Raw genomic sequence first — 24,962 nt, 5'->3', positions numbered from 1 at the left:
ACGTTATTCCCATTTTTCACAAATTGGTCCTACACTAAATTTGACTGACAGACAGATGAACCCGTCAAAGTGACTGTAAACTTGGTTATTCATTGTTGTTCGGACTCTGACATTGTTTTAACAGAAGGTGAATTGCTTTAATGGAATAAATGTTAACGTGAGTGCTGATACACTCATGTTTACTAAGTGCGTCGAACGGGAAACTGTATTAACAGTAATTTGAATTTTGCGTATGTGGATTTCTAAAATTTGCGCTTGTTTACACCTGCTCGCGAATTGTTTTATCAACTTTCAAAAAATTCAAGTTCCGTAAATATTTGAGTTCAATATTTTGCATGTAAGAGATAACTCTGTGTACATAAAGAATAGTAATTGTCACAATTAAATTCAAGATTTAAAAAAAAAAATTTTCGCAGAACGTACAGAATGTTAGGGAGTTATGATGTAAATATTGCATTTATAAGTACTGTCTTCCTTTTTAGAACTTAAGTTATTCAAAACTAAATTAGCTTACTGACATTTCAGCTAAATTCGTTTAATTACAAGAATACAGCGCTGTAAATTAATAAGGATATTTTCTACTTCCCGCCTGGTGATTGTATAATAATAGGATCATTACAAAGAATGTTTCATTTCGTTTTTGCTCCCATTTTCCACTTCATTGACTATGAACATGTAAATTTCCCGTTTCCGCCTGTCTGTCTACTGTCTGCTTGATTATTTGTTTCATACCTGTCTGCTGGAAATTTATTATAACATCTATAGATACTTCCACAATAACATTGCGATTTTCAAAAATTAATGATCTCGAATTTTCTCTGGTTTATAATTTTTCATCACGCAGTTACTATTAAATAGTGCCTAATTGTTTGTGTTAAATTTAAGTTTTGTGTAAAACATCGATATCGATTTGTTTCAGATATCGAATACCTCGAACATCGATGTTTTGAGGATTTGGACGAAAATTGTCAAAATTAAAAAAAATCACTATTCATGTGTTGGATAAAATTTTAGATTAAATTTGTGTTATGGCTTCAAATCACTTAAGAAAATTAGTCACTTGTTCCTTCGTCGCTCGTGACTAAACTTTTTCTTGCGTGATTTATACGTTATATAACACAAGTATAATAAATAACAAAAAGATAGAATCGATAGCATTTTGTCTTAAAAGAAAGTGTTAAGTTGACAGCTAATAGGAGGTACTATCGTGCAATTTTGACTCCCTCGTTATTAGATATGTACTAGCTGAAGCTAGTTTTGCCGCACAACCGTTGTTTTATTTAATAACTAAGTAAAACGTTGACTGGAAATAACACTCTTCGTGTTTGATCCGAAAATTCCGTGTTTTGGAGTTCCATCAAATTTAGCAAAAGATGAAACGTTAGATCGTAAGTGGACAAGAATGTAACTCTGTTGTTTTCTTTGTGCGACATAGAAAATTTCGTATGATTCAACTTAAACAAGCAATCTGAGAAAAATTTCTATGACCCAGCTTAAACAAAGAATAGGGTCCAATTCAGCGACACGCATATTAAGAAACTATGTTCTAGTTTTTCGCTACCTTCAATCACAATGATCATCAAAATGTCAACCATAGCTGCCATAGAAAATCTGGAACACTGGCTGAAAATTTTGTAAATATACTTTTATTTGTTATTTTCTGTACATACAAAAGAAAAGACAAAACTATTATTAACAGTACGTCATTCGATATTTTCTTATAACGGTACTCAAAATAACGCCAAACATTTAAAACCTGAAGATGACATTTTTAAATTATTCCCCATAGATTTCAAATGTGTTACGCTTGCCTCCCACCAATATTCCATAACAATTAGGAATAGTTATTTAAACCATTAAGAAGCAATCACAAAATCTTTTGAAATTCAGGTATTGAGACGACAATTTATTTATTTATTGATTTATTTTTTATAGAAGGAAATCAGAGAAAAACACAAAACTCATCTGTGCATAAGTTCACTTAACTGTTACCTAGATAAAAACGTGATGTCTTTGCTAATTTTTTAATTTTTGAGTCGTTTCTTCATGTAATCTTCATACAAGTGTTGACTGTAGAATTAACAAACATAACAGTAATTTCCGAGACTATTTTATATAAAATGCAATATGATATCGAATGAATCGATTTGTAAGGGCACGTTCCCACGCTGAAAACCTTACAACAATTAACCCTCATAAATGAATTAAATTTGGTATTTTCACTTAATTGATGATATATGAGTTCTATGAAAATAAAAGATGACTTTTATTTCTAAACGGGACAGTCACTTTTTTTTAACTTTGTTTGAAAACATTATTGTTTCGTTATATGGTAAATCTTCTCTCTTCAATATTTTTGAATACCATATTGTTACACATGTCACGCATGCGTACCTTATTATGTTCTATGAAAGTTCTGTTCTCTTTAGATATTTTTCTTATGAAGTGAGAGTGCTTCATAATTTTGAAAAGTGTATATATTTTTCCAGTAAAAGGAGTGGACAGTTTAAATGGTCCTTTAAAATATGGATTAAGTGATCTGCGATATCCATCTTATAACCCTGCGAACTACGATTTCTCTTCGTGTAGAAACATGTGAAGAAATCTTCTGAACGCAGTTGAATTATGAATGACTTTTGAAGGAATGCGGCAATTTTTTCAGAAATGAAAAAGAACTTTCAAATTAATTAAGATTGCAAACAACTGAGATATTTTAATTTCAGACGAAGGTCTTAGGTTTTAACAAAATACCATGATTTAAGAGGCTTTGTCAATGAAGAGCTTTGTAGGTTTTGCGAAAATTATTTCGAAAGGATTTTATAATTATTTATTACCGATTATTTTCATGGCGATATTTCATAAATGTTGTTTTTATGTTCACATATCGTTAACCTACTACGTATTACCGAAATTTTATTTAACCGCTATGTAATTTGGCTTGGAAATACTATACTTAACTTGAATCTTAAATCAGTAAAGCTGTTTGCGAACTTGAACTGTTATAGTTAGCAATGAACTTGTTACTATTTTCATGGCGTTGCTATAGGGACAACAGAGACATTTGCACAAGATGGCCAATTCGGCTAAGAATTAAAGCCAAACAATAAAAATATAAAATTTAAGTAAGAAACATAATTTCCACATTACGTACTTAAAATCCAGTGTTAAATTTTTAGGTGACTAATAAATAATTACTATCTACTTTATACATAAAATATTGAATTTTACTTCTAAATCGTACGTATACGTACACACATGCACTTCATTTTTGGACCAGGGGCGGCTCGTTCATGAGGTCAACTGAACACCCTTCCCCCCCCACCCCACCAAAAATAAAAACTCGAAAACTGAATAATAGCTATTTATGGTATAAGTGAACAAAAACGAATTTTATCCAACGAAAAAACAGTTTAGTCCACGAGGCGAAGCCGAGTGTAATAATGTTTTCACGTGTATGATACAAGATTTTTTTCCAAATTTGCAAAATTAAAAAAAAAATTATTGTTTAGGTAATCCATTTACATAACTATTAATTGTACTATTACTAATATTACAATGAACATTTAAAGAAGGTAAATTGCCTAAGTTGCCTGTACTCTCGTCACCGTCAAATTCAAAGGATGTTCCTGATCTTTCATTAGAATTTACATCTGTCAAAATTACTGAGGCTAAACTTGTGAGATAGAGAAAAATTGCAAAGCTAATAAAATTACATGATGTTAAATTATACCACACTTTATCAACGATTCAAACAAAGAATTTACATGATATGTACTAAATTATGCCTTGGTCCAAGTGACTGGTTACTTAAAACAATTAACTTTGATTTGAATAATTTATATCGTGGACTTCTCCAGCTTATCCCAAACAAACACATGGTACACACTCACCGGCACGAAAAGAAGAGCTACCAACTGCCAAAAAAAAAAAAACTAAACTTGCACATGGAAGTCTATGTTTAACGATTTTTCTCATGAATTTTTTTGTTCAAATTCAACTTATTCAAATGCAATTTCGCGCCGTTGTTTTTCTTCAGCGCGAAATTTTAATTCAAATTGGGTCACCACAATATTGTACCATGAGATGAACAAAAAATTCAACAACAAAACAACCATTCTTATTTGCGGTTCGTTGGGTCAATTGTAAAATATTTATCTCGCGGAGAGTAATATACAGTCTTTTATCAGCAGGCAGTAGGCCCGCCCACCCTCCCCCATTTCCTTCCAATTACTCTCTTAATATTGTTTAGTCTTATCGTTACAAGTACTAACCCCACCCACCCGCCCTCAATTTTCTTGGAAAGAATATTTCTTGCCAAAATCTGTCTTATCTGAACAAGCACCTGCTGCAATATTTTTGGTAGTACTTTTTTTTATCAAATTAATCACGAAAATGGAGACGGGTGGGTGGGCGGGATTTATTATATGTTCTTCTGTAGAATCGGAATGGTGGCTGATAGCAATAAAAAAAACCGCTACTCGTAACTTTTCTTTGTATTATTTGTTAGAAAATTAATTTTTTTATTTCAGAAGAAAAAAAAATACGTAAGAGTCCGTGTAATTTTGTCTTTGTTAGTTATCATGTTCCTTAGAGACACCATTTTTAAGTAACCAACAGTCAGTTTACCAGTTTAACTTTTTCCTACAGTTTTTTATAAACAAGCAGTAGCCCCGCCCACACTTGCCCATTTCCTTCTAATTACTCTCTAAAAATTGTTTAGTCTTATCGTTGCAAGTACTTTATGGGACAAATTGCTATTGCTAGACAAATAAATAAATTTCATCCTAACCGCTCTAACCATCTACACCTGGGGCATGCACTTCGGCCCACAAAGCAACCACATCGGTTTTCTTGTTATTATCGTAAGAATGCATAGGCATTTTTCTGACACTGACGTTTCTATACATTTAGCAAACTTGATATAATTCAATTTTGAAAAATTTTTTGTAATCCAGGTTCAGGTGGAATCGGTATTTTGGGTTGCCTATTTTAAAAACATAAATGGGTCATCTTAGCTGAATAACCCTGTATGTAGAGATTTCCTTCGTGTGCGGGCGAAATAAACTTAGAGCAAAATTCGCTTAAAGGAAATAAAGTCGATATAGCCTCATAAGAAGTAACGTAACAATGACCACTTTCTACCGAAGATCAACGAATTGGGTACACGCTACACGTTTCATTTCATTTATTAAATTCTTTGATTACAAACTCGAAATGTCCTCGGTAATTAAAGAAATACTACTTCTCAAAGCTGGAAATAAGCTAAACCTTAAGAAACAATTAGAATTTAGCAGTGGTCGGTTTTACCAACAGTGAATTTTATGTGATTCAGTTATGTTATGTATATTGAGAAAAATGCGGTTTTTTCTTTTACCTGCTTTTTGTTTTCGGATGAGTCAATACAATGGTGTAACAAGTAAAATACAAAAACACCAAGTGAAAAAACATATCTTCATCACTCATGACTTGAATGTGATGAGTTCTACAACTCTTGGTCGCGTAGACATTCGCATTCAGCTCGATAAGCTCTACAGAAATTCAGTTGAACAACAATGAAAATTTTAGACGGCATCAAATTTTGTATATGAATTTAAGAGAATATGCAGTCGCGACCAGAAAATCGTGGACGTCATTGTCATTCCACTGTCACAAAGTGTAAAACACCCTTTAAATACTATAACTTTTTTTTTGGTTTTGTTATTTTTGACATTGCGGGCATACTAACATTGAATGCAACGTGATAAGTTATTTCGAATTCAAACGTCAAAGTGACAATAAGGCATAAACTAAATACATCAACATTTTTCAAAATGATAGATTATGTCGAAAATTTTTTGATTGGTACTATATAAATAACTATAACGTAGTCAGTAAACTTTGTGACGAAACTTGACATTATTTTTAAAGATAATTCAGAGAAAAGTGCTAATTTTAAGGGGACTTCGAAAATAGTGTAGAGTGAGTTGCTTAATTTCTTGCTTGTTGTTTGTCAAGAACAAATTAAATTGATCCTCTAGTCACAGTCTCTAGTACAGTAAACTACGACGAGCCGCCACTGGTTTGGACTTGAAGCCAATGAGGCAATTTAATACCTAAGTTTGTTTATTTTATGTACAGAAAATTCTTACTTCTTGACGTGATTATTAAACCTTTCAGTCCCTAGTCTACCGTGGATTCTTGAGTAGTTTACGTTCACGGTAGGGTTCGGTTGTGAAGAGAAGTTGTACTTTTGTTTTATTATTATCTGAGTGGAATATTATCAGAATTACCAGTTTTATGGCGACAGATGGTAGAAAACGTCATCAAAAGAAGTTGTTGCATGCTTTGATACTACATTAAAATTTTATAAATGTATTTTTCACATGGTCTGTTTTAAGAAGGGATGTTTTAAAAAAACTTGTTTCTAAATTAAACTTAAAACCTTCAATCACCGCTACAAGATGGGAAAGCATAATACACGTTATTCGTCCTATAAGATTTTAAACAGTGGAAGTTGACGATGCTTTAATTGAAATAGGTACGATTCAAATATTGAATTATCATTTGCAGTAACATTATTTGGACCGATATGGATCTGATGATTGTTTTTGAAATTGCCATCACTGATGGAAAGAGCTTGTTACGAAATAAACCCATACGCCGCCCCGATACGACGCCTATGGGTTTTCTCGAGGCTCTTCTAGTATGTACGGCGATGAGGGGTGACTCATCATTGGTGACGGCGGCCGGGCGGCGTTCGCATAAAGACAAGCCTGGAGCGGGTTGTCGGAAGTCTCGATTGCGGGGTCCAGAAAAACCTCGAAGCGGCATTCGCGAACCATCCAGAGGAATGTGTGGGTTTAAATTGTTGAGTTTTACCCACGCCGATTTTAATTGCTGATCAACGTAACAATATTAAAAACAGGTTGTGAAATTGAAAGAACATCAACTTTGTGACATAGAAGTCATAAAAGCTCCAAGATTAAAATTCAAAGCTGTTTTTTTTTACAATTGCTATGTAAGAGATCGTTTTGAACAATTACAAAATCACAATTCTTATTTTTCATTTCTCTACGACATCTAGAAATTACAGTTCTAAATTGGAAATTTTAGAAAAATGCAAAATGTTAACGAATGAGCGAGCAAACAACCTCTAAAGATATTGATGTCATACAACTTTTTGATGAACTAGAAGTTTTAGCTAGTTCTATTGAAAAAATAATTCACCGAGGGACGTTTTATACACTTTTTTTAAACACATTTTTCCAATATTGTTGTTAGACTAAGAATTTTATTAACGTGCTGAACGAAGTTTCTCGAAGCCAAAGCTGATAAAAATTTATTTACGCTCAACAGTGAAACAAGATTAGCAGACTTGGCGAGTAGTTCTGCTGAGCACCATTTAGGACAAAACACAGCGTATAAAAACTTACGAGAGTTTGCTGCAATTAAGTTCCGTGTTAAATTTTTACTTCCCGAGCGTAAGCAAAGGAAGTATTGTAATCGAGTCCGTCGGCCGACTCTCTACTTTTACGTTTTCTCGATCTTTCATGACCCCTAGAAGACGAAGAAATAGGTCTCCCATTTCCGTCTGTCTGTTCGTCTGTCCGTCTGTCCGTCTGTCCGTCCGTCTGTCCGTCTGCCGTCCCGGATTTTTATTAGACAGATAATCTCCTAAAGTACTCGACCGATTGTTGTGAAATTTTGTACTTATATTAAGAATATCATGTAGATGGTAAAACGCTAACCAAAATTTGTCTAATCATCCCCACCACTAATGCGATGACGTCACTTCAAAATTGTACATAGTAAATGAGTTTTCAATTGTATAAAATAACATAGTCCTACACATGTAGTTTACAACTCTGAATCGACTTTTCACCCGAAACGTCCAGATTTTTGGAAAAAAATCAAAATTATAAAACAACATTTTGAAATTTAATTTTTAATCTGCTAACCAGAATGCTTTGAAATGTTGCAGATGTTTTAAGGCTATAAAGAGCATCATAAATTTTTAGTCAAAAAATATTTGCTTATCCCCTCCAAAAACTTGATGACGTCAGCTCAAAAGTTTGTGGAATAAATCATATCTAAAATGTACAAAATATGATGAGTCTGTATTTGTGATCTATCACTCCATTTATATTTTTTGGATTTGCATATACAGGGTGACTCAAAAAAATTAATGAATGCGTAAATATATTTTATTGATTTAATCAGGAACTACAAAACCGAATGCTCTGAAATCTTGCAGATGTTTTAAGGTCATAAAGAGCATAATAAATGTTTAGTCAAAATATATTTGCTTATCCCCTCCAAAAACTTGATGACGTCAGCTCGAAAGTTTGCCGAATAAATCATATCTAAAATGTACAAAATATGATGAGCCTGTACTTGTCATTTATCACTCCATTCATATTTTTTGGATTTGCATATACAGGGTGATTCAAGAAAATAAATGAAAGCGTAAATATATTTTATTGATTTAATCAGGAACTACAAAACGGAATGCTCTGACATCTTGCACATGTTTTAAGGTTATAAAGAGCATAATAAATGTTTAGTCAAAACATATTTGCTTATCGCCTCCAAAAACTTGATGACGTCAGCTCGAAAATTTGCCGAATAAATCATATCTAAAATGTACAAAATATGATCAGCCTGTACTTGTGATCTATCACTCCATTCATATTTTTTGGATTTGCATATACAGGGTGATTCAAGAAAATAAATGAAAGCGTAAATTTATTTTACTGATTTACTCAGGAACTACAAAACCGAATGCTTCGAAATCTTGAAGATATTTTAAAATTATCATAAGCATGGTAAATTTTTGATCAAAATGTATTTGGTCGTCCCCCCTAAAAAATTTATGACGTCACCACAAAATTTTGCTGAATAAATCCTATCTAAAATGTACAAAATATGGTGAGTCTCTTCTTGTGATTTATCATTCCATTCAAATTTTTTCGATTTGCATATACAGGGTGACTCAAAAAAATTAATGAATGCGTAAATTTATTTTATTGATTTAATCAGGAACTACAAAACCGAATGCTTTGAAATCTTGCAGATGTTTTAAGGTTATAAAGAGCATAATAAATTTTTAGTCAAAATATATTTGGTTATCTTCTACAAAAAACTGATGACGTCAGCTCAAAAGTTTGCCGAATAAATCGTATCTAAAATGTACAAAATATGATGAGTCTGTACTTGTGAGTTATCATTCCAATCATATTTTTGGATTTGCATATGCAGGGTGACTAAAAAAAAATAATGAAGGCGTGAATTTACTTTATCGATTTAATCAGGAATTAGAAAACCGAATGCTTTGAAATCTTGGGAATATTTTAAAGTTATTATAAGCATGGTAAACTTGTGTTCAAAATGTATTTGTTCATCCCTCCTAAAAAAATTGATGACGTCACCCTTAAATTTTGCTGAATAAATCCTATCTAAAATGCAAAAAATATGATGAGTTTGTACTTGTGATTTATCATTCCATTCATATTTTTTAGATTTTCTTAAGAGGTGGTTCAAAAAAATTAATGAAGTCAATTTATTTTATTGATTAAATTAAAGGCAACACTTATTATTAGTATTACACCCCAACCAACCCAATTTGGTAGACACAAAATTTGTTAAAGGAAAAACTCGGTTGAAACATAAGGGTAGCACGCTTATTTACATCGACTTTAACATTACAGACCTCTATTTGTTTTATGCGCTCACTTGGTTCCGCGAATGTGAAATAGACATGTTTATAATCAACCAATTGTGAATTTCACCGTCAAGAATTAAAATAAAACCCAATGTTTTATATAATAAGCGGAAGTCGAAGCAATAAAACCGATGGTCGTTTTGTTTACAGTTTCTCTGTTTGACTCTCACGTATGCTGTTACGCCTGTCATCTTAAATTAAGAATGTTTATACATACACGATTTTCAGTTGCCTCTGATACGTATACGTCAGTAAATTGTTTCGTTATTTTATTGTTTATTACAAATCAATATTCAAAACGACCCAATTCATTTTCCCGAAAATTTGAGAATATAATAATTTTATTCTTAGTATTACACTACATCTATCCCAACTGATATACGTGTCCTTGCAAAAATGTTGATGACGTCATCGCAATTTTTTTTTAAATTCCCACTACAAAAATGTAATGAGAAAAAAACACAATAGGCATGCAGTCGTCAAGTTTCCGACAGCGAGGGAAGTACTGTCTAAACTCTTTAGACCAATTTTTTGTCATCAGCACGACAGTGTAAAGACAATGTGAAATGTGTACATTACTACAGAGTGTTCATGTTATATCTGTTCACGCCTACTATTTTTTTTTTAATAAACAATCAGCAACCACAGAAAAAAATTGCAAAGATGTCAATGCCAAATAATGACAAAATTGAAAGAATTAGTATTGTCTGCTACAATTTCAATTAGAGCAGTTTCATTATCCGGCCTTGTTACAGTTCGATTTCTAACTTTTTTTTGAATTGCCCAAATTCTCGTAAATTTTTTTCAAGTTTTCTAAACGCTTGATTTGAGGGAATTCTTCTATTGGGATATTGCCTGCCGTAGACACGAACAGCAGCATCAAAATTTTTGTCACACCTTCCCCATGTTAATAACATGTCTGTTTTTTCAGAATTCGAAAACATTTTAAAGCAAACGAAAATTGAAAATATTTGGCTGACAGAAATAATTTGTCAAAATTTTGGTTCTGATCATTACTCTCTATGCGTTCATTATTATTTAAAAATAAAAATTAATCCAAGCTGTTTATGAAACGTAAAATGGGTTGCCTATACAGAAATATTCAGGCGTGAACAAATAAAATGAACACCTGAAAACGAATAACTTTTCAATTTTCTGTAGTGAAGATCATCAATGCATTCTTAATTTTAAACCTAGTGATCCCGTTTTCTATGATATAAATATTAAACATATTTAACGAAAGTTGAGGCACCCTACATAGTCACTTTATCCCGGGCGGCAAAATTCCCAACTCCGGTTCTGGTGATGAACTACATATGTATAGGCAAAAATATCGCCCTACTATTAAAGTTAGAAGGAAGTTTTTTGTTTTTGATACTAATAGCCCGCAATTTTTAGCTGTCAACTGAACTTACTTTTCAACGCTTTTCAGTTTGAGTTATGTCAGAAAACAACTTGTCAAAACAACCCATAATATCCAAGCCTGACTTACACAATAGGTAAATAACTACATTCCCGGTGTGACAAAAAATGCGGTTAGGTACATGTTAAATTAAAAAAATATATATAAATTCAATCTGAATTGGTTATAATTTATTTACCAGACTGGTATTACAATTCCTCTCAACTGTTTCCTTTTCAAAATAAATATCAATAAATACTGACAATTTCATCTAGACATTATCGTTTGATTTTAAAAGAATCATATGTGAAACTGTTAATCTGCCTCTCATTAGTAAATTCTGCTTTGTCAATTCTAGATTGTGGACTTCCTGTTGTTTGCAGCCAACGTTTCCTGAAACAGGCAATTATAGCACCCTCCAAACGTTCTAACGAATCAATTTATTTACATATCAGCAACTTTGTTAACGTCTCCTTCTATCACACCTTTCACTGTGCCCGAACTTGTATTCATGCACCATCCTTTTAAGCCCAATTTTGTCGCTTCTTGTTGTGTGTACTAAAGACGCGGATTTTTAGTTACTGTTGCTTGACAAACGACAAACCTAACCATGGCCTTACCTTGCGGAAGAAAACTCCTGGGAAAATTACATAAGAGTTGTCAAATCGCCAGTTTTTTCATGCTAAGGTTATTAAAATTTTAAAGTATTATGTAATACATTTATTACCTTGTACACGACCGTAAACTTCGAAGTCAGTAGCAAGCAATTTAATTGAAGTCATATTTGGGAGATCTAAAAGTATGACCGGCGAAATTAACAACGGTACAAATAATAAACAAAAATTTGACATCGCGCAGGAATCGTTGTCAGGTTATGGATCACTATGGTAACGGAGCTAATGGTCTGTGTAATGTGATTGACCTTGTTATTCAAACGCGGGATTTTCAAATTTTAGTGGACTTTATTCTTTACATTAATGTAAAAAAAATAGTTCTGTTAACTATTTAACTATGGTAAAACAAAAATTACAGAACAAATGTAATTAGGCACCACTGAAAAGAGCTAACATATACAGGTAGTCCATTAGGAATAAATGGCTTCCCCTAATTGAAATGCAACCCAAAATACACATTCCTAGGTGTAATGGCTTTCCTGAGAACTTGTTTGACCTACAGACCAAAGCGCGTTTAGGCCAGTATCGCCTTAATTGGTTGGTTTGGACTATAATTTCTGCGGGAAATAGTAGTTTATAACGAATAAGTGAACATTTTTTATATCAAAAAATGTAAAATTTAAAAAATTGAAGAATAAAAATATCGAAGAACCTAAAGAACCTAAAATTTAAAAACCAAAAAATCGAGATATCGAAACTTCTAACTTCAAAAAATCGAAAAATTGAAAAATGAAAATGTCGAAAAATTGGAAGATCTAAAAACCGAAAATTTGAAAAACCGAAAAATTGAGAAACAGAAAATCTAAAACCGGGAAGTCGAAACATCGAAATATTAAGAAATCGGAACATTTAAAAAAATCGAAAACTTGAAAAGTCGAAACAGTCGAAAGTGAAAAAATGAGAAAACCAAAACATTGATTGATTGAAAAATCAAAATAATTAAAAATCGAAAAATTGAGGAGAAATATTGAAAATCGAGAATCTGAAAAATCCCAAATCTAAAATTTCGAAAAATTGAAAAATGAAAGAAAAACTGAAGAAGGGAAAAATTGGAAAATCTCAAAGCTGAAATACCCAAAAATTAAGAACTTAAAAAATTGAAAAAATTAGAAATCAAAAACTCAAAAAATGAAGTCGTAAAATCAAAACCTAAAAAAATTAAAAAATTGAAAAATCAAAAACCTAAAAAAATTGAAAAATTGAAAAATTGAAGAACTGGAAAATCGAAACAGTCAAAGTCAAGAAATGGGAAAATCAAAACATCTATCGATTAATTATTGAAAAATCGAAAAATTGAGAATTTAGAAAAATCATAATTGAAAATTTAAAAAATCGAAAAATTGTAGAGAAAAATTGAAAAAACGTAATACTGAAACATTGGTAAAATTGAGAAATTGAAAAATTGAAAACTGAGAAATTGAAATCGAGAAATTGAAAATTGCGAAATTGTAAAATTGAAAAATTGAAAATAAATAATCTGAAAAATCCCAAAACAGAAATTTCGAAAATTTGAAAAATGAAAAAAAAGCTGAAAAATCTCAAAACTAAAATATCCAATAACTGAAAAATTAAAAAATTAAAAAAATGAGAAATCAAAAACCTAAAAAATTGAAAATTTGAAGAAATGAAAAATCGAAAAACAGAATTTACAAAAGTCAAATTTGAAAAAGTACTAAAATCAAATATCTAAAAATCGTAAAATTGAAGAGGAGAAAAACTGGAAAACGTAAAGTTGAAACATCGAAAAATTGAATAATAAATAAACTGAACAATCCCGAACCTAAAACTTTGAAAAATTGACAAATGAAAGAAAAACTGAAACATCCAAAAAGTAAGAAATGAAAAAATTGAAAAATTTAAAAATCGAAAAATCAAAAAAGTGAAGTCGAAAAATCGAAACCTTAAAAAAAGAAAAATTGAAAAATCAAAAACCTGAAAAATCGAAAAATTGAAGAATTGAAGAACTGGAAAATCGAAACAGTCAAAAGTCAAGGAATGGGAAAATCAACATCGATCGATTAATTATCGAAAAATCGAAAAATTGAGAATTTAGAAAAATCAAAAACTGAAAAATTGAAAAGTAGAAATATTTAAGAATCGTAAATTTGAAGAGAAAAATTGAAAAAACGTAAAACTGAAACATCGAAAATTGAGAAATTGAAAAATTGGAAAATCGAGAAATTGTAAAATCGAAAAATTGAATAACAAATAGTAATCTGAAAAATGCTAAACAAAAATTTCAAAAATTTTAAAAATGAACGAAAAACTGAAAAATCGCAAAACTAAAATGTCCAAAAACTGAAAAATTAAAGAAATTTAAAAAATGAGAATTCAAAAAGTCAAAAAGTGAAGTCGTGAAATCAAAACCTAAAAAACTTAAAAAATTGAGAAATCAAAAACCTAAAAAAATTGAAAAATTGATGAATTGAAGAAAGAACTGGAAAATCGAAACAGTCTAAAATCAAGAAATGGGAAAATCACAAACATCCATCGATTAATTATTGAAAAATCGAAAAACTGAGAATTTAGAAAAATTAAAAATTGAAAATTTAAAAAATGGAACATTTAAAAATCGTAAAATTGTAGAGAAAAATTGAAAAAACGTAAAACTGAAACATCGGAAACTTGAGAAATTGAAAAATTGAAAACCGAGAAATTGTAATCGAGAAATTGAAAAATTGAGAAATTGGAAAATCTAAAAATTGAATAATAAATAATCTGAAACATCCCAAAACAAAAATTTCGAAAATTTGAAAAATGAAAGAAAAACTGAAAAATCTCAAAACAAAAATATCAAAAATCTGAAAAATTAAAAAATTTAAAAAATGAGAAAACAAAAAGTCTAAAGTGAAGTCGAAAAATCAAAACCTGAAAAAATTGAAAAATTGAAAAATCAAAAACAGAATTTACAAGTCAAATTTGAAAAAGTACTAAAACCAAATATTTAAAAATCGTAAAATTGAAGAGGAGAAAAATTGGAAAACGTAAAATTGATACATCAAAAAATTGAATAATAATTAAACTGAAAAATCCCGAAACTGAAACTTTAAAAAATTGAAAAATGAAAGAAAAACTGGAAAATCACAAGTGAAACATTCAAAATCTAAGAAATTATAAAATTGAAAAATTGAAAGATCGAAAAATCAAGACTGTGAAGTCGAAAAATCGAGACCTTAAAAAAAGAAAATTGAAAAATCAAAAACCTAAAAAATTGAAAAATTGAAGAATTGAAGAAATGGAAAATAGAAAAACAGAATTTACAAAAATCAAATTTGAAAAACTACTAAAACCAAATATTTAAAAATCGTAAAATTGAAGAGGAGAAAAATTGGAAAACGTAAAATTGAAACATCGAAAAATTGAATAATAAATAAACTGAAAAATCCCGAACCTGAAACTTTGAAAAATTGACAAATGAAAGAAAAACTGAAAAATCTCAGGACTGAAACATCCAAAAAGTAAGAAATTAAAAAATTGAAAAATTTAAAAATCGAAAAATCAAAAAAGTGAAGTCGAAAAATCGAAACCTTAAAAAAAGAAAAATTGAAAAATCAAAAACCTGAAAAATCGAAAAATTGAAGAATTGAAGAACTGGAAAATCGAAACAGTCAAAAGTCAAGGAATGGGAAAATCAACATCGATCAATTAATTATCGAAAAATCGAAAAATTGAGAATTTAGAAAAATCAAAAACTGAAAAATTGAAAAATAGAAATATTTAAGAATGGTAAATTTGAAGAGAAAAATTGAAAAAACGTAAAACTGAAACATCGAAAAATTGAGAAATTAAAAAATTGGAAAATCGAGAAATTGAAATCGAGAAATTGTAAAATCGAAAAATTGAATAACAAATAATAATCTGAAAAATGCTGAAACAAAAATTTCAAAAATTTTAAAAATGAAAGAAAAACTGAAAAATTGCTAAACTAAAATGTCCAAAAACTGAAAAATTAAAGAAATTTAAAAAATGAGAAATCAAAAAGTCAAAAAGTGAAGTCGAAAAATTGAAAAATCAAAAACCATAAAAATTTAAAAATTGGAGAATTGAAATAAAAAATCGTAAAACTGAGAGTTTACAAAAGTCAAATTTGAAAAATTGCTAAAACCAAATATTTAAAAATCGTAAAATTGAAGAGGAGAAAAATTGGACCAACGTAAAATTGAAACATCGAAAAATTGAGAAATTGTAAAATCGAAAAATCGAATAATAAAATAAATAAACTGAAAAGTCTCGAAACTGAAACTTCGAAAAATTGAAAAATGAAAGAAAAACTGAAAAATCTCAGAACTAAAATATCCAAAAACTGAAAAATTAAAATATTGAAAAAATAAGAAATCAAAAAGTCAAAAAGTAAAGTCGAAAAATCAAAACCTAAAAATAGAAAAATTGAAGAATAAAGAAAAATTGTAAAAAATTGGGAAATTGTAAAATATAAAAATTGAATAATAAATAATCTGAAAATTCCCTAAACTGAAGAAAGTTTAAAAATTGAAAAACACGAAACTGAAACCTCCAAAATCTAAGAAATTAAAAAATTGAAAAATTGAAAGATCGAAAAATCAAAAATGTGAAGTCGAAACCTTAAACAAGAGAAACATTGAAAAATCAAAAACCTGAAAAATCGAAATATTAAAGACTGGAAAATCGAAAGAGTCAGAAATCAAAAAATGGGAAAATTAAAACATTGCTCGATTACTTATTGAAAAATCGAAAAATTGAGAATTTAGAAAAATCAAAACTGAAAAATTGAAAAAGTAAAAAATGGAAATTATTAAAAATTGTAAAATTGAAGAGAAAAATCGAAAAAACATAGAACTGAAACATATAAAAACACCGAGAAATTGAAAAATTGAAAATCGAGAAATTGAAATCGAGAAATTGAAAAATTGCGAAATTGTAAAATCGAAAAATGAATAATAAACAACAACAATCCCAAAAGAAAACTATCGAAAATTTGAAAAATTAAAGAAGAAGAAATTATTAAATTATAACATTGAAAAATTTAAAAATTGAAGTCAAAAAATCGAAACCTTAATAAACAGAAAAACTGAAAAATCGAAAGAGTCAAAAGTCAAAAAATGGGAAAATCAAAACATCGATCGATTAATTACTGAAAAATCGAAAAATTGAGAATTTGGAAAAATCAAAAATTGAAAAAATGAAAAATAGAAATATTAAAAAATCGAAAAATTGAAGAGAAAAGTGGAAAAAACGTAAAAGTGAAACATTGGAAAATTGAGAGATTAAAAAATTGAAAATCGAGAAACTGTAAAATCGAAAAATTGAATAATAAATATCTTCTGAAAAATCCCAAAACTAAAATTTCGAAAAATTGAAAAATGAAAGAAAAACTGCAAAACCCCTAAACTAAAATATCCAAAAACTGAGAAACTAAAAAACTGAGAAATTAAAAAACTGAAAATCAAAAAGTCAAACAAGTGAAGCCGAAAACTCAAAACCTTAATAAATTGAAAAATTGAAGAATTGAAGAAATGAAAAATCGAAAAAATGGTTTGCAAAAGTCAAATTTGAAAATTGAAGAGGAGGAATTGGAAAAACGTAAAACTGAAACCTTGAAAAATTCAGAAATTGTAAAATCGAAAAATTGAATAATAGGGTAAATGTGTACAAGAGTGCGAATATGTATAAGAGTACGCACTGATGATTTCTGCTTATTAGTGCCATCTGGGTAAGATGAAGTTATACCATTCAGAATTTAATGCTAAACCTGAGATAAGGGTGCAAAAGTGACCTGAATATAGTTTATAGTTTGGTCATACTGACGATTTTATGTTCACACGTTGTGTGGATGTAATTTTTACCGCTCATAGTTTTAGTTTTTTGTAAGGTACGTATCAGTTCTTTTATTTTACAGTAATAATTTTCATTAGCTGTAAATTTTAAGGTCTCGTTATACATTAACAGTTTTATACTTTCTATCCGTCAAAAGCTTTTAACTTTGAAAACATTAGGTTATGTACAAATGTACAAGAGTGCGCAGTGAGGTATTGTATAAGAGTGCGCATTGCTTGCAATACGTAGTCGACTAGTCTTGGAGATACATATCATACGATAATGAATTATTTAACTCTACTACTTTGTACTGCTTCTCAAGTTGTGTGGTGGTGGTTATGGTGATTTTTTTTTTTTTATTTTTACTTCGTGAGCGTGTTGTTATCGAGTCCGTCGACCGACTCTCTATTTTTACGTTTTCTCGACTTTTCAAGACCTCTAGAGCACGAAGAAATAGGTCTCCCGTTTTATGTGTAGTCTGTAGTCACTTATTCCCATTTATTTTCACCTTAGAAACAAATATTTTTTCATAAAATGTAATTCGCACTCATAAGCGTTCAAATGCGCACTCTTGTGCAATGAACTGTCTAAGAGTGCGCATTTACACATCTTGACAAAAATTTTAATTACTCTTAAAATATAGTGGTCTTGGGACATACAACTGAATATATCTGATCTCTAAACATGTATATAACGAACCCATATCATAAAATTTGTCTATTCGAAAAAACTAAAAAGTTGTTGACAGTTTTACACTAAGTGCGTACTCTTGTACACATTTACCCTAAATCATCTGAAAAATCCCTAAACTAAAACATCCAAAAACTGAGAAATTAAAAAATTTAAAAATTGAGAAGTCGAAAAATCGAAACCTTAAAAAAATAGAAAAATTGGAAAATCAAAAACCTGAAAAATAGAAAAATTGGAGAATTGAAAAACTGAAAAATCGAAACAGTCGAAAGTCAAGAAATAGGAAAATTAAAACACCGATTAATAAAAATAAATAAAAACTCATCCAAAGTAGATCATAACGTTTCCAAAAGATAAAAATAACCACACAGAATATTGATAAAAATCGTTTGAAATTTTCAATAGTAATGTCTCTAATAAATATATCCCGAATGCACGTCAAATAGTCGACAATTTTGATTTTCTCGGGTGCGCGAATGCGCAGGATAGAAAATTCGGAGTCAACTTGATTTGCACGAGCGGATATTTTGCAGATTATTTCCTGAAAAAAAGTACATTTATGGAATGATAATTAATTCTCGTTAAAAAAATCTGTATGAGAAAAACTCTGAATATGTAGGGTCACCTCAGATCAGTTTTTTAAAATCAATTCTACAGGTGTTAAAAATATATCGGTGCACCAATTTACTTCGTCAGTTATTCAGAAATAATTCATCTAATTCCGTATAATTCTGACAAAATAGTAAAATAGGTATGTTACGTCGTTTCAAATATGTTTAATAAATTTGTATTGGATCTTGTATTGATTAATAGTAGCTCGCGATAAGTTTCGTAAAATCCCATCTGAAAAACCATATACCAAAACCTGCAGCACCGCAGTATTATTTATTGCATTAGAAAAATTTTTATTTTTATAAATCTTGTAAAAGTTGTTTGTCCTAAATACATACCTGATTTAGCAATTGTGCAAGAAAACAACAATGTAAAGTTTTAAGGATGAATTACCCATTTGTGTTTTATGGCATCAGTTTTAATAAACTAGATGAAAAGCGATTAAACGTGTCCAAAATTCAAAATTCATTCAAAAATGAATATCGATATTTGGTTGCTAAATCTTAAAAATATTTATTAGACAAAATATTGGAAAAAAAAATAAATCATTTAGTTTGAAGTTGTAATGTCGCACAATTTTCTTATATTTGAATATATTTATACACTTTTGCTGTAATTTTATTCGTCATAAAATTGTGAAAATAAATTGCGCACATTTGGTTGAAGGATGTTAGGTCGGTATTGTCTACGTGTTGTCCATCAAGTTAAACTAGTAGTCATTTGTTCTAAGCAAGAGATCGGTGCATAAAATTTAGTGCTCAATGTGTAGTAAAACCCATTTTTTTTGTGTACTCATATTGTACAACGTATGTTTTTGTGTAATTGCAGACGTTCCCACAGGTTAGTCTTTTAAAAATAACAAATTTGAGACATATAAATCTCTTGTAGGTGTTACTAACATTGAAATAAAGATTTTGAAGCGATAATTAATTCAGACATCTTCTTCTTATCGCTTTCTTTGTTATTGTTGTTATTGTTTATACATATTAGTTTCCTTTTTTGGCGTTGAGTAATTTTTCTTACAACCTTTTCGAAATCAGATGCATTAGGTACCTGTACTGAATTCAAAATAGGTAGTTTCTCTTGGAATTCTTGAGTATTCGAATATTACATACATTACATGATATTTCTAACATACATCCAAAATTGGACAACAATCTGTTCAACAGTTTCCGAGATTACGTGTCTAATACAAATGGATACAGACAGACAGACAGACAGACAGACAGTTGGTTTTTACTTTATATAGGTTGTCACAAAACAAACATAGCAAAATCTAATTTTATAATTTTTCAGAGAAACGAGGGAAGTTCTGCAGAATAACTTTTGACCAATTTTTATACTTTTCATAATTGATATTAATTTGCTATTACAGGTAAACAATATGTTTCTATGCCTCCTCTCTTCCACTTTGATGACTACGACCGATGTATGCTCCGCGGAGATGACAGTCTGTACTGTTCGATTACATTTCAGTTGTATCAAAATGAGTCATCGAATGTGACCGAAATTTGGAATACAATAGAGGTGGGAATGCAGCAATCAGTGAAAAGTTTGAGCTTAGAATAACTACAAGTATATTTTACAGAAAATAAGTTCAAAACCCAGTAATTACAGACATGACTTACTAAGACATGGAGTATGTATTCCAGAAGCATGTCCAAAAGCATTACAGATTGGCAACTATTCCTCTGATAATTTAGGAGTGGCTGTTGATAGTCTAGCCGATTGTTACAATGAGAAGTATTTCCAGCTAGGGATCAGAGGAAAAGTAGTCAAAATACACTGTGACAATACAAGATCTGCACGTGTGGTTGACATTTATGACATATTATTTGGGTTAGTATAATATCTGCGTTTTTAGATACTTCAATGTCAGTACAATTTGAAGTAGTTTGAATTTTTTTGTTACATGTAGAAAACTTATTTTGGATTTTTTTTAGAGTTTTTATCGTTTTATACTTTATATTTATCGCTGTGGCGTCATTGTATGAAGGTGCAGCTAGATACAAGCTAAAACACGAATACGAACGAATTACAAGATCTGGATGTAAGTATGGGAACCTGTATAGCATATAAGAGTCTACGAATTGAATTATTTTTACAATCTTTTTCTTATTATTAATTTGTAAATGAACGACTTCTTTTAGATGGGCGGGTTTTAGCAGCATTTTCGCTTCCAAAGAATTTTTATAGACTTATGGATCACACTCCAAAAAATCCAGACGACATATCTTTAAGTTGTATACAGGGAGTTCGTTTTTACAATATGATGTGTGTTATTTTAGCGCACACGATTATGGTTCAGTTTGCAACACCAGTGTCTAACCCTATATACAATGAAAGTGTAAATGAGGTCTTATTTCAAGCGTTATTTTTTTTCTGAAAAATTATTGTAGGTACATACGAATTTTTTAAATGCATTCATAACAAATGGTGGGTATGTTGTGCAAACCTTTTTTTTAATATCTGGATGGCTATTAACATACAAAGTATACTGTACATTCGAAGGAAAACAAAAATTGAGAATCCAAGATCTTTTCAGCATCTTTATTCTTCGATATCTAAGGTAAAACTGTTCTCAATTTTAAGCAATATCTAATAAAATAAGATAATGAATTGACGTAAATTTACTTGATAATTTACAGGTTAACACCGACCTTAGCTTTCGTTGTTGCATTTCATTGTACATGGCTAATTCATATTTCACGTGGTCCATTTTGGGATAAAATAATAGGTGATGAGTATAGAAATTGTCGAAAAAATTGGTGGACCAATTTACTATATATTAATAATTACGTAAATAAAGAAGAAATGGTAAGTTCCAGGAGATACACTTTTTTGTCTTATGACATTATGGCATTATTGATTTTCAGTGTCTTCAGCAAACTTGGTATTTGGCAACTGATACTCAGTTATTTTTAATATTTTTGATAGTAATATATGTAATGAAATCAGCTGAGAAGTACTGCAAGTTAATTATTGCAAGTACTACAGCAGTTGGCATTTTGATTCCTGCTGTAATTAGTTACGTAAACAATTACGACATATTAGTTCGACAGTTTCCCGAGTGAGTAAATATATTATTTAACGTCAACTTGATCGCATATTAATAAGCCAGCTGTATTTTAGGGTTTTGTATAATTACACCCTTCAAATTCCCCAATGGCACATCATGTATTCAGCGTCTTATTCAAATATTACAGGTTATGCGTTAGGTGTTATGTTTGGATACTTCTTCTACAAAACGAACAGGAAAAATGTATTTAAAGCGAAGGTAAACCTGTTGTGTACAAAAATCGTCAGATTACGATATATGTATAATGATTTTCAGATATACGTGATCTTATGGTGGATCCTTTCATTCGGGTTATCCATTTCTGTAATCCTTGTTGCCGGAAAAATGTACCAAGACAATTATTCATATACTAGATTAGAATCAGCTCTGTACTGGGGCTTCGGAAAATACGTTTTCGGGTTAGGACTTGGCATTGGAATATACGGAATGACTCAAAATATTGGATGTACTTTGTTTATTTTGCTGTTGAATTTCTTTCTTTTTAACAGAGTTTTTTTAGGGTTTTGTGTTTGGGTTTGTCGTTGGCCACCAGCACAGGTTCTTGGCCGATTAACATTTAGTGCATATTTGATTCACGTTACTTTGATAAGATTAAGAATAGCTGTTCACCGTCAACCTCTTTACACGAATGAAATGTTACTGGTAATTAGGTACAGGTGCTCAAAAATAGCAGATCTATTTCTTGTTTTTGTTTTATAGGTGCACAGTTGGCTGGGCGATGTAGCTATCGCATACTTGTCGGCATTGGTGGTTACTCTCTTCATAGAAATGCCAGTATCTGCATTACAAAAAATTGTCTTGGATAAAAGAACATATTAAATAACAAAACATATATACATGTATATAAGTAGTTTTAATTTTACATCAAACATATCATACGACCTTTTTACGTACTACTGTAACGGGCGATAATACAGGGTTTTTATAAATGATTCTAAGGACATAATTGACCATGGATTTAAAAAATGAGATCAGTTGGGTGATTTCAAGTATTGTTAGAATTGGGATTAAGCTGACGTTGAATGGCTGACTTGATAGTGTGATCTCGTATCGACTACATATCTCCCATTCATGCCTCAGGTCACCGACCGTTTGGTCAAAATACTCAAAAGGCAAAAAGTTAAAACAGTATTCAAACCTGCAACTAAAGTTACACAAATTCTTCCTTCCGTCAAAGATTCTCACCAAGCTCTACACTGTAGAGGAATCTATCAGCATTTCCTGCTCCTGTGGTGTAAAATATATAGGAGAAACTGGTCGGTCCATAAAAATTCGAATTCAAGAGCACAAACGTTGTCTTAAAACAGGTCTTCTGTCCCACTCGACCGTAGCTGAACACCAACATGAAAGCGGTCACACTATTCTGTTTGAAAATTCCAAAGTTCCGTCCAAAGCACCACATTCTACGAGTATTACCGGAAAATCCGCGAAGCTATTGAAATCCATAAATGTCCTCATAATCTCAACCGAGGCAATGGTTATTATCTGTCAAATATTTGGAAGCCCACATTGGATGCAATTGTTCGTTTATCTCCCCCCACTCCGCCCTGAGTCGGCCAATTAGCTTCAGCCACGACGGTTTCTCCCGCCAACTCTCTACCAGAAGAGTCTCGCCTCTTTTGCCTTTTTCCTAATTTCTCAACCCTCTTCCTGAAGATACCACTTACGAAAGTGTGCGAAACGGTGAGCCCAAAACTCAAATAACACGGTCCCAACCCGCAAAACGATCATACAGCCTGACTGGGGTTTATTGTGACAGATTTTAAGGGGTGATAGTTTGCATTATTTTGAGTAAAAAACCTTAATAACATTTACAGCTCAGACTTATTCCAAAAGAGTTATAGAATACACAAATTTCATAGTCCACCGGTTGAAAACCGCTGGAATTCACCTGATATATTGAAATTTTTACAGTTGTTTTATTAGAAACCATGACAATAAATTCAATAATAAAATAATACTCCTGTTTGACAATTTGTCAAAGTATCTGTGAACATGTTTTAATAAATTTACGATGGATGTCAATGGGTATTCACTTAGAGAATTAGCGGACATTCATTTAATTTATGGAGAGGTACGCGGAGTAGCCCGTGTGGCAGCGCGTTTGTATGGCACTCGTTTCCCTCACCGACGGTTACCCTCAAGAAGAATGTTTCAAGATCTGCACCAGCGACTCCAAGAGACGGGTTCCTTGTTACCTAGAAGAGTCGAATGAGGTCCACAACGCCCTCAGCGAATTGTCAATATTGAAGAAGAGGTGTTGGATGTTGTACATGATGATCCTGGAATTAGTACAAGATGCCTTGCCAAACGATTTAATGTGTCTCAATGGACCATTTGGAGAACACTACGAGAACAGTTATTATATCCATACCATGTTCAGCGTGTACAAGCTCTATCTCCAGCTGATTATCAACCCCGTTTTGCATTTTGTAGTTGGTTTCTACGAAAGGTAGAAGAAAATTCCGACTTTCCTCGTATTATTTTGGCATCAGACGAGACAGGATTTACGCGTTGGGGAATTTTTAATTATCACAACGTTCACGTTTGGGCAGATGAAAATCCGCATGCCATAAGACAAACCCGTTTTCAGCAGGAGTTTTCAATTAATCTATGGGCCGGTATTGTAAACAGTTATCTTATAGGACCTTTTGAACTGCCCCCGCGGTTAACGGGTGCCATTTATTGGCGATTTTTAAGAAGAAATTTACAGGAATTGTTGGAAGAAGTGCCGCTACATATCCGGGAAAGTATGTGGTTTCTACATGATGGGGCGCCACCTCATTTTAGCCGTCTGGTACGATAGTTTTTAAATGTTCAATTCCCTGAAAGATGGATCGGGCGAGGCGGGGCTCAGCATTGGCCTGCCAGATCTCCCGATTTGAATCCACTAGATTTTTTCTTTTGGGGCCACATGAAGTCGTTGGTTTATACAGAAGAGATCAGAACAGAAGATCACCTCAGACAACGAATCCATGAAGCCACCAATATCATTCGCGGTGACCCGGAAAT

The 24,962-nt window shown here is 31.1% G+C and overlaps 2 protein-coding genes across 3 annotated transcripts in view; one reads left to right on the top strand and one right to left on the bottom strand.

Annotated features, from left to right (window-relative positions):
* The window catches only part of LOC135136018 (nose resistant to fluoxetine protein 6-like), a 37,685-nt gene extending 14,885 nt beyond the window's left edge, over positions 1 to 22,800 (top strand). The window contains exons 1-13 of one of the 2 annotated variants that reach the window (XM_064065133.1): positions 19,606 to 19,711; positions 20,247 to 20,398; positions 20,460 to 20,710; positions 20,815 to 20,921; positions 21,022 to 21,111; positions 21,160 to 21,218; positions 21,271 to 21,440; positions 21,520 to 21,688; positions 21,748 to 21,941; positions 22,004 to 22,148; positions 22,206 to 22,395; positions 22,450 to 22,592; positions 22,650 to 22,800. In XM_064065133.1, the coding sequence (XP_063921203.1) occupies positions 19,633 to 19,711; positions 20,247 to 20,398; positions 20,460 to 20,710; positions 20,815 to 20,921; positions 21,022 to 21,111; positions 21,160 to 21,218; positions 21,271 to 21,440; positions 21,520 to 21,688; positions 21,748 to 21,941; positions 22,004 to 22,148; positions 22,206 to 22,395; positions 22,450 to 22,592; positions 22,650 to 22,769 (1,869 nt within the window). In that variant the 5' untranslated portion in view covers positions 19,606 to 19,632 and the 3' untranslated portion in view covers positions 22,770 to 22,800. Of the gene's footprint in view, positions 1 to 19,605; positions 19,712 to 20,246; positions 20,399 to 20,459; positions 20,711 to 20,814; positions 20,922 to 21,021; positions 21,219 to 21,270; positions 21,441 to 21,519; positions 21,689 to 21,747; positions 21,942 to 22,003; positions 22,149 to 22,205; positions 22,396 to 22,449; positions 22,593 to 22,649 lie in introns of those variants that run through there. The other variant, XM_064065134.1, reaches the window with a different exon arrangement.
* LOC135136452 (acylphosphatase-1-like) lies at positions 11,272 to 11,993 on the bottom strand. The gene is made up of 4 exons (XM_064065716.1): positions 11,830 to 11,993; positions 11,723 to 11,739; positions 11,551 to 11,660; positions 11,272 to 11,495 (listed from the first exon to the last, which is right to left on the bottom strand). The coding sequence occupies exons 1-4, from the start codon at positions 11,951 to 11,953 to the stop codon at positions 11,381 to 11,383; spliced, it is 366 nt and encodes a 121-aa protein (XP_063921786.1). The 5' UTR covers positions 11,954 to 11,993; the 3' UTR covers positions 11,272 to 11,380.
* Positions 22,801 to 24,962: the final 2,162 nt, after the last annotated feature.

The sequence above is a fragment of the Zophobas morio genome, unplaced genomic scaffold (assembly GCF_036711695.1).
Source record: "Zophobas morio isolate AGI-343-1 ecotype UQ-CSIRO unplaced genomic scaffold, CSIRO_AGI_Zmor_V1 ptg000026l, whole genome shotgun sequence".
Classification (NCBI taxonomy): domain Eukaryota; kingdom Metazoa; phylum Arthropoda; class Insecta; order Coleoptera; family Tenebrionidae; genus Zophobas; species Zophobas morio.
Note: the sequence above shows the minus strand (reverse complement) of the source record. Positions and strands in the feature narration are given on the sequence as shown.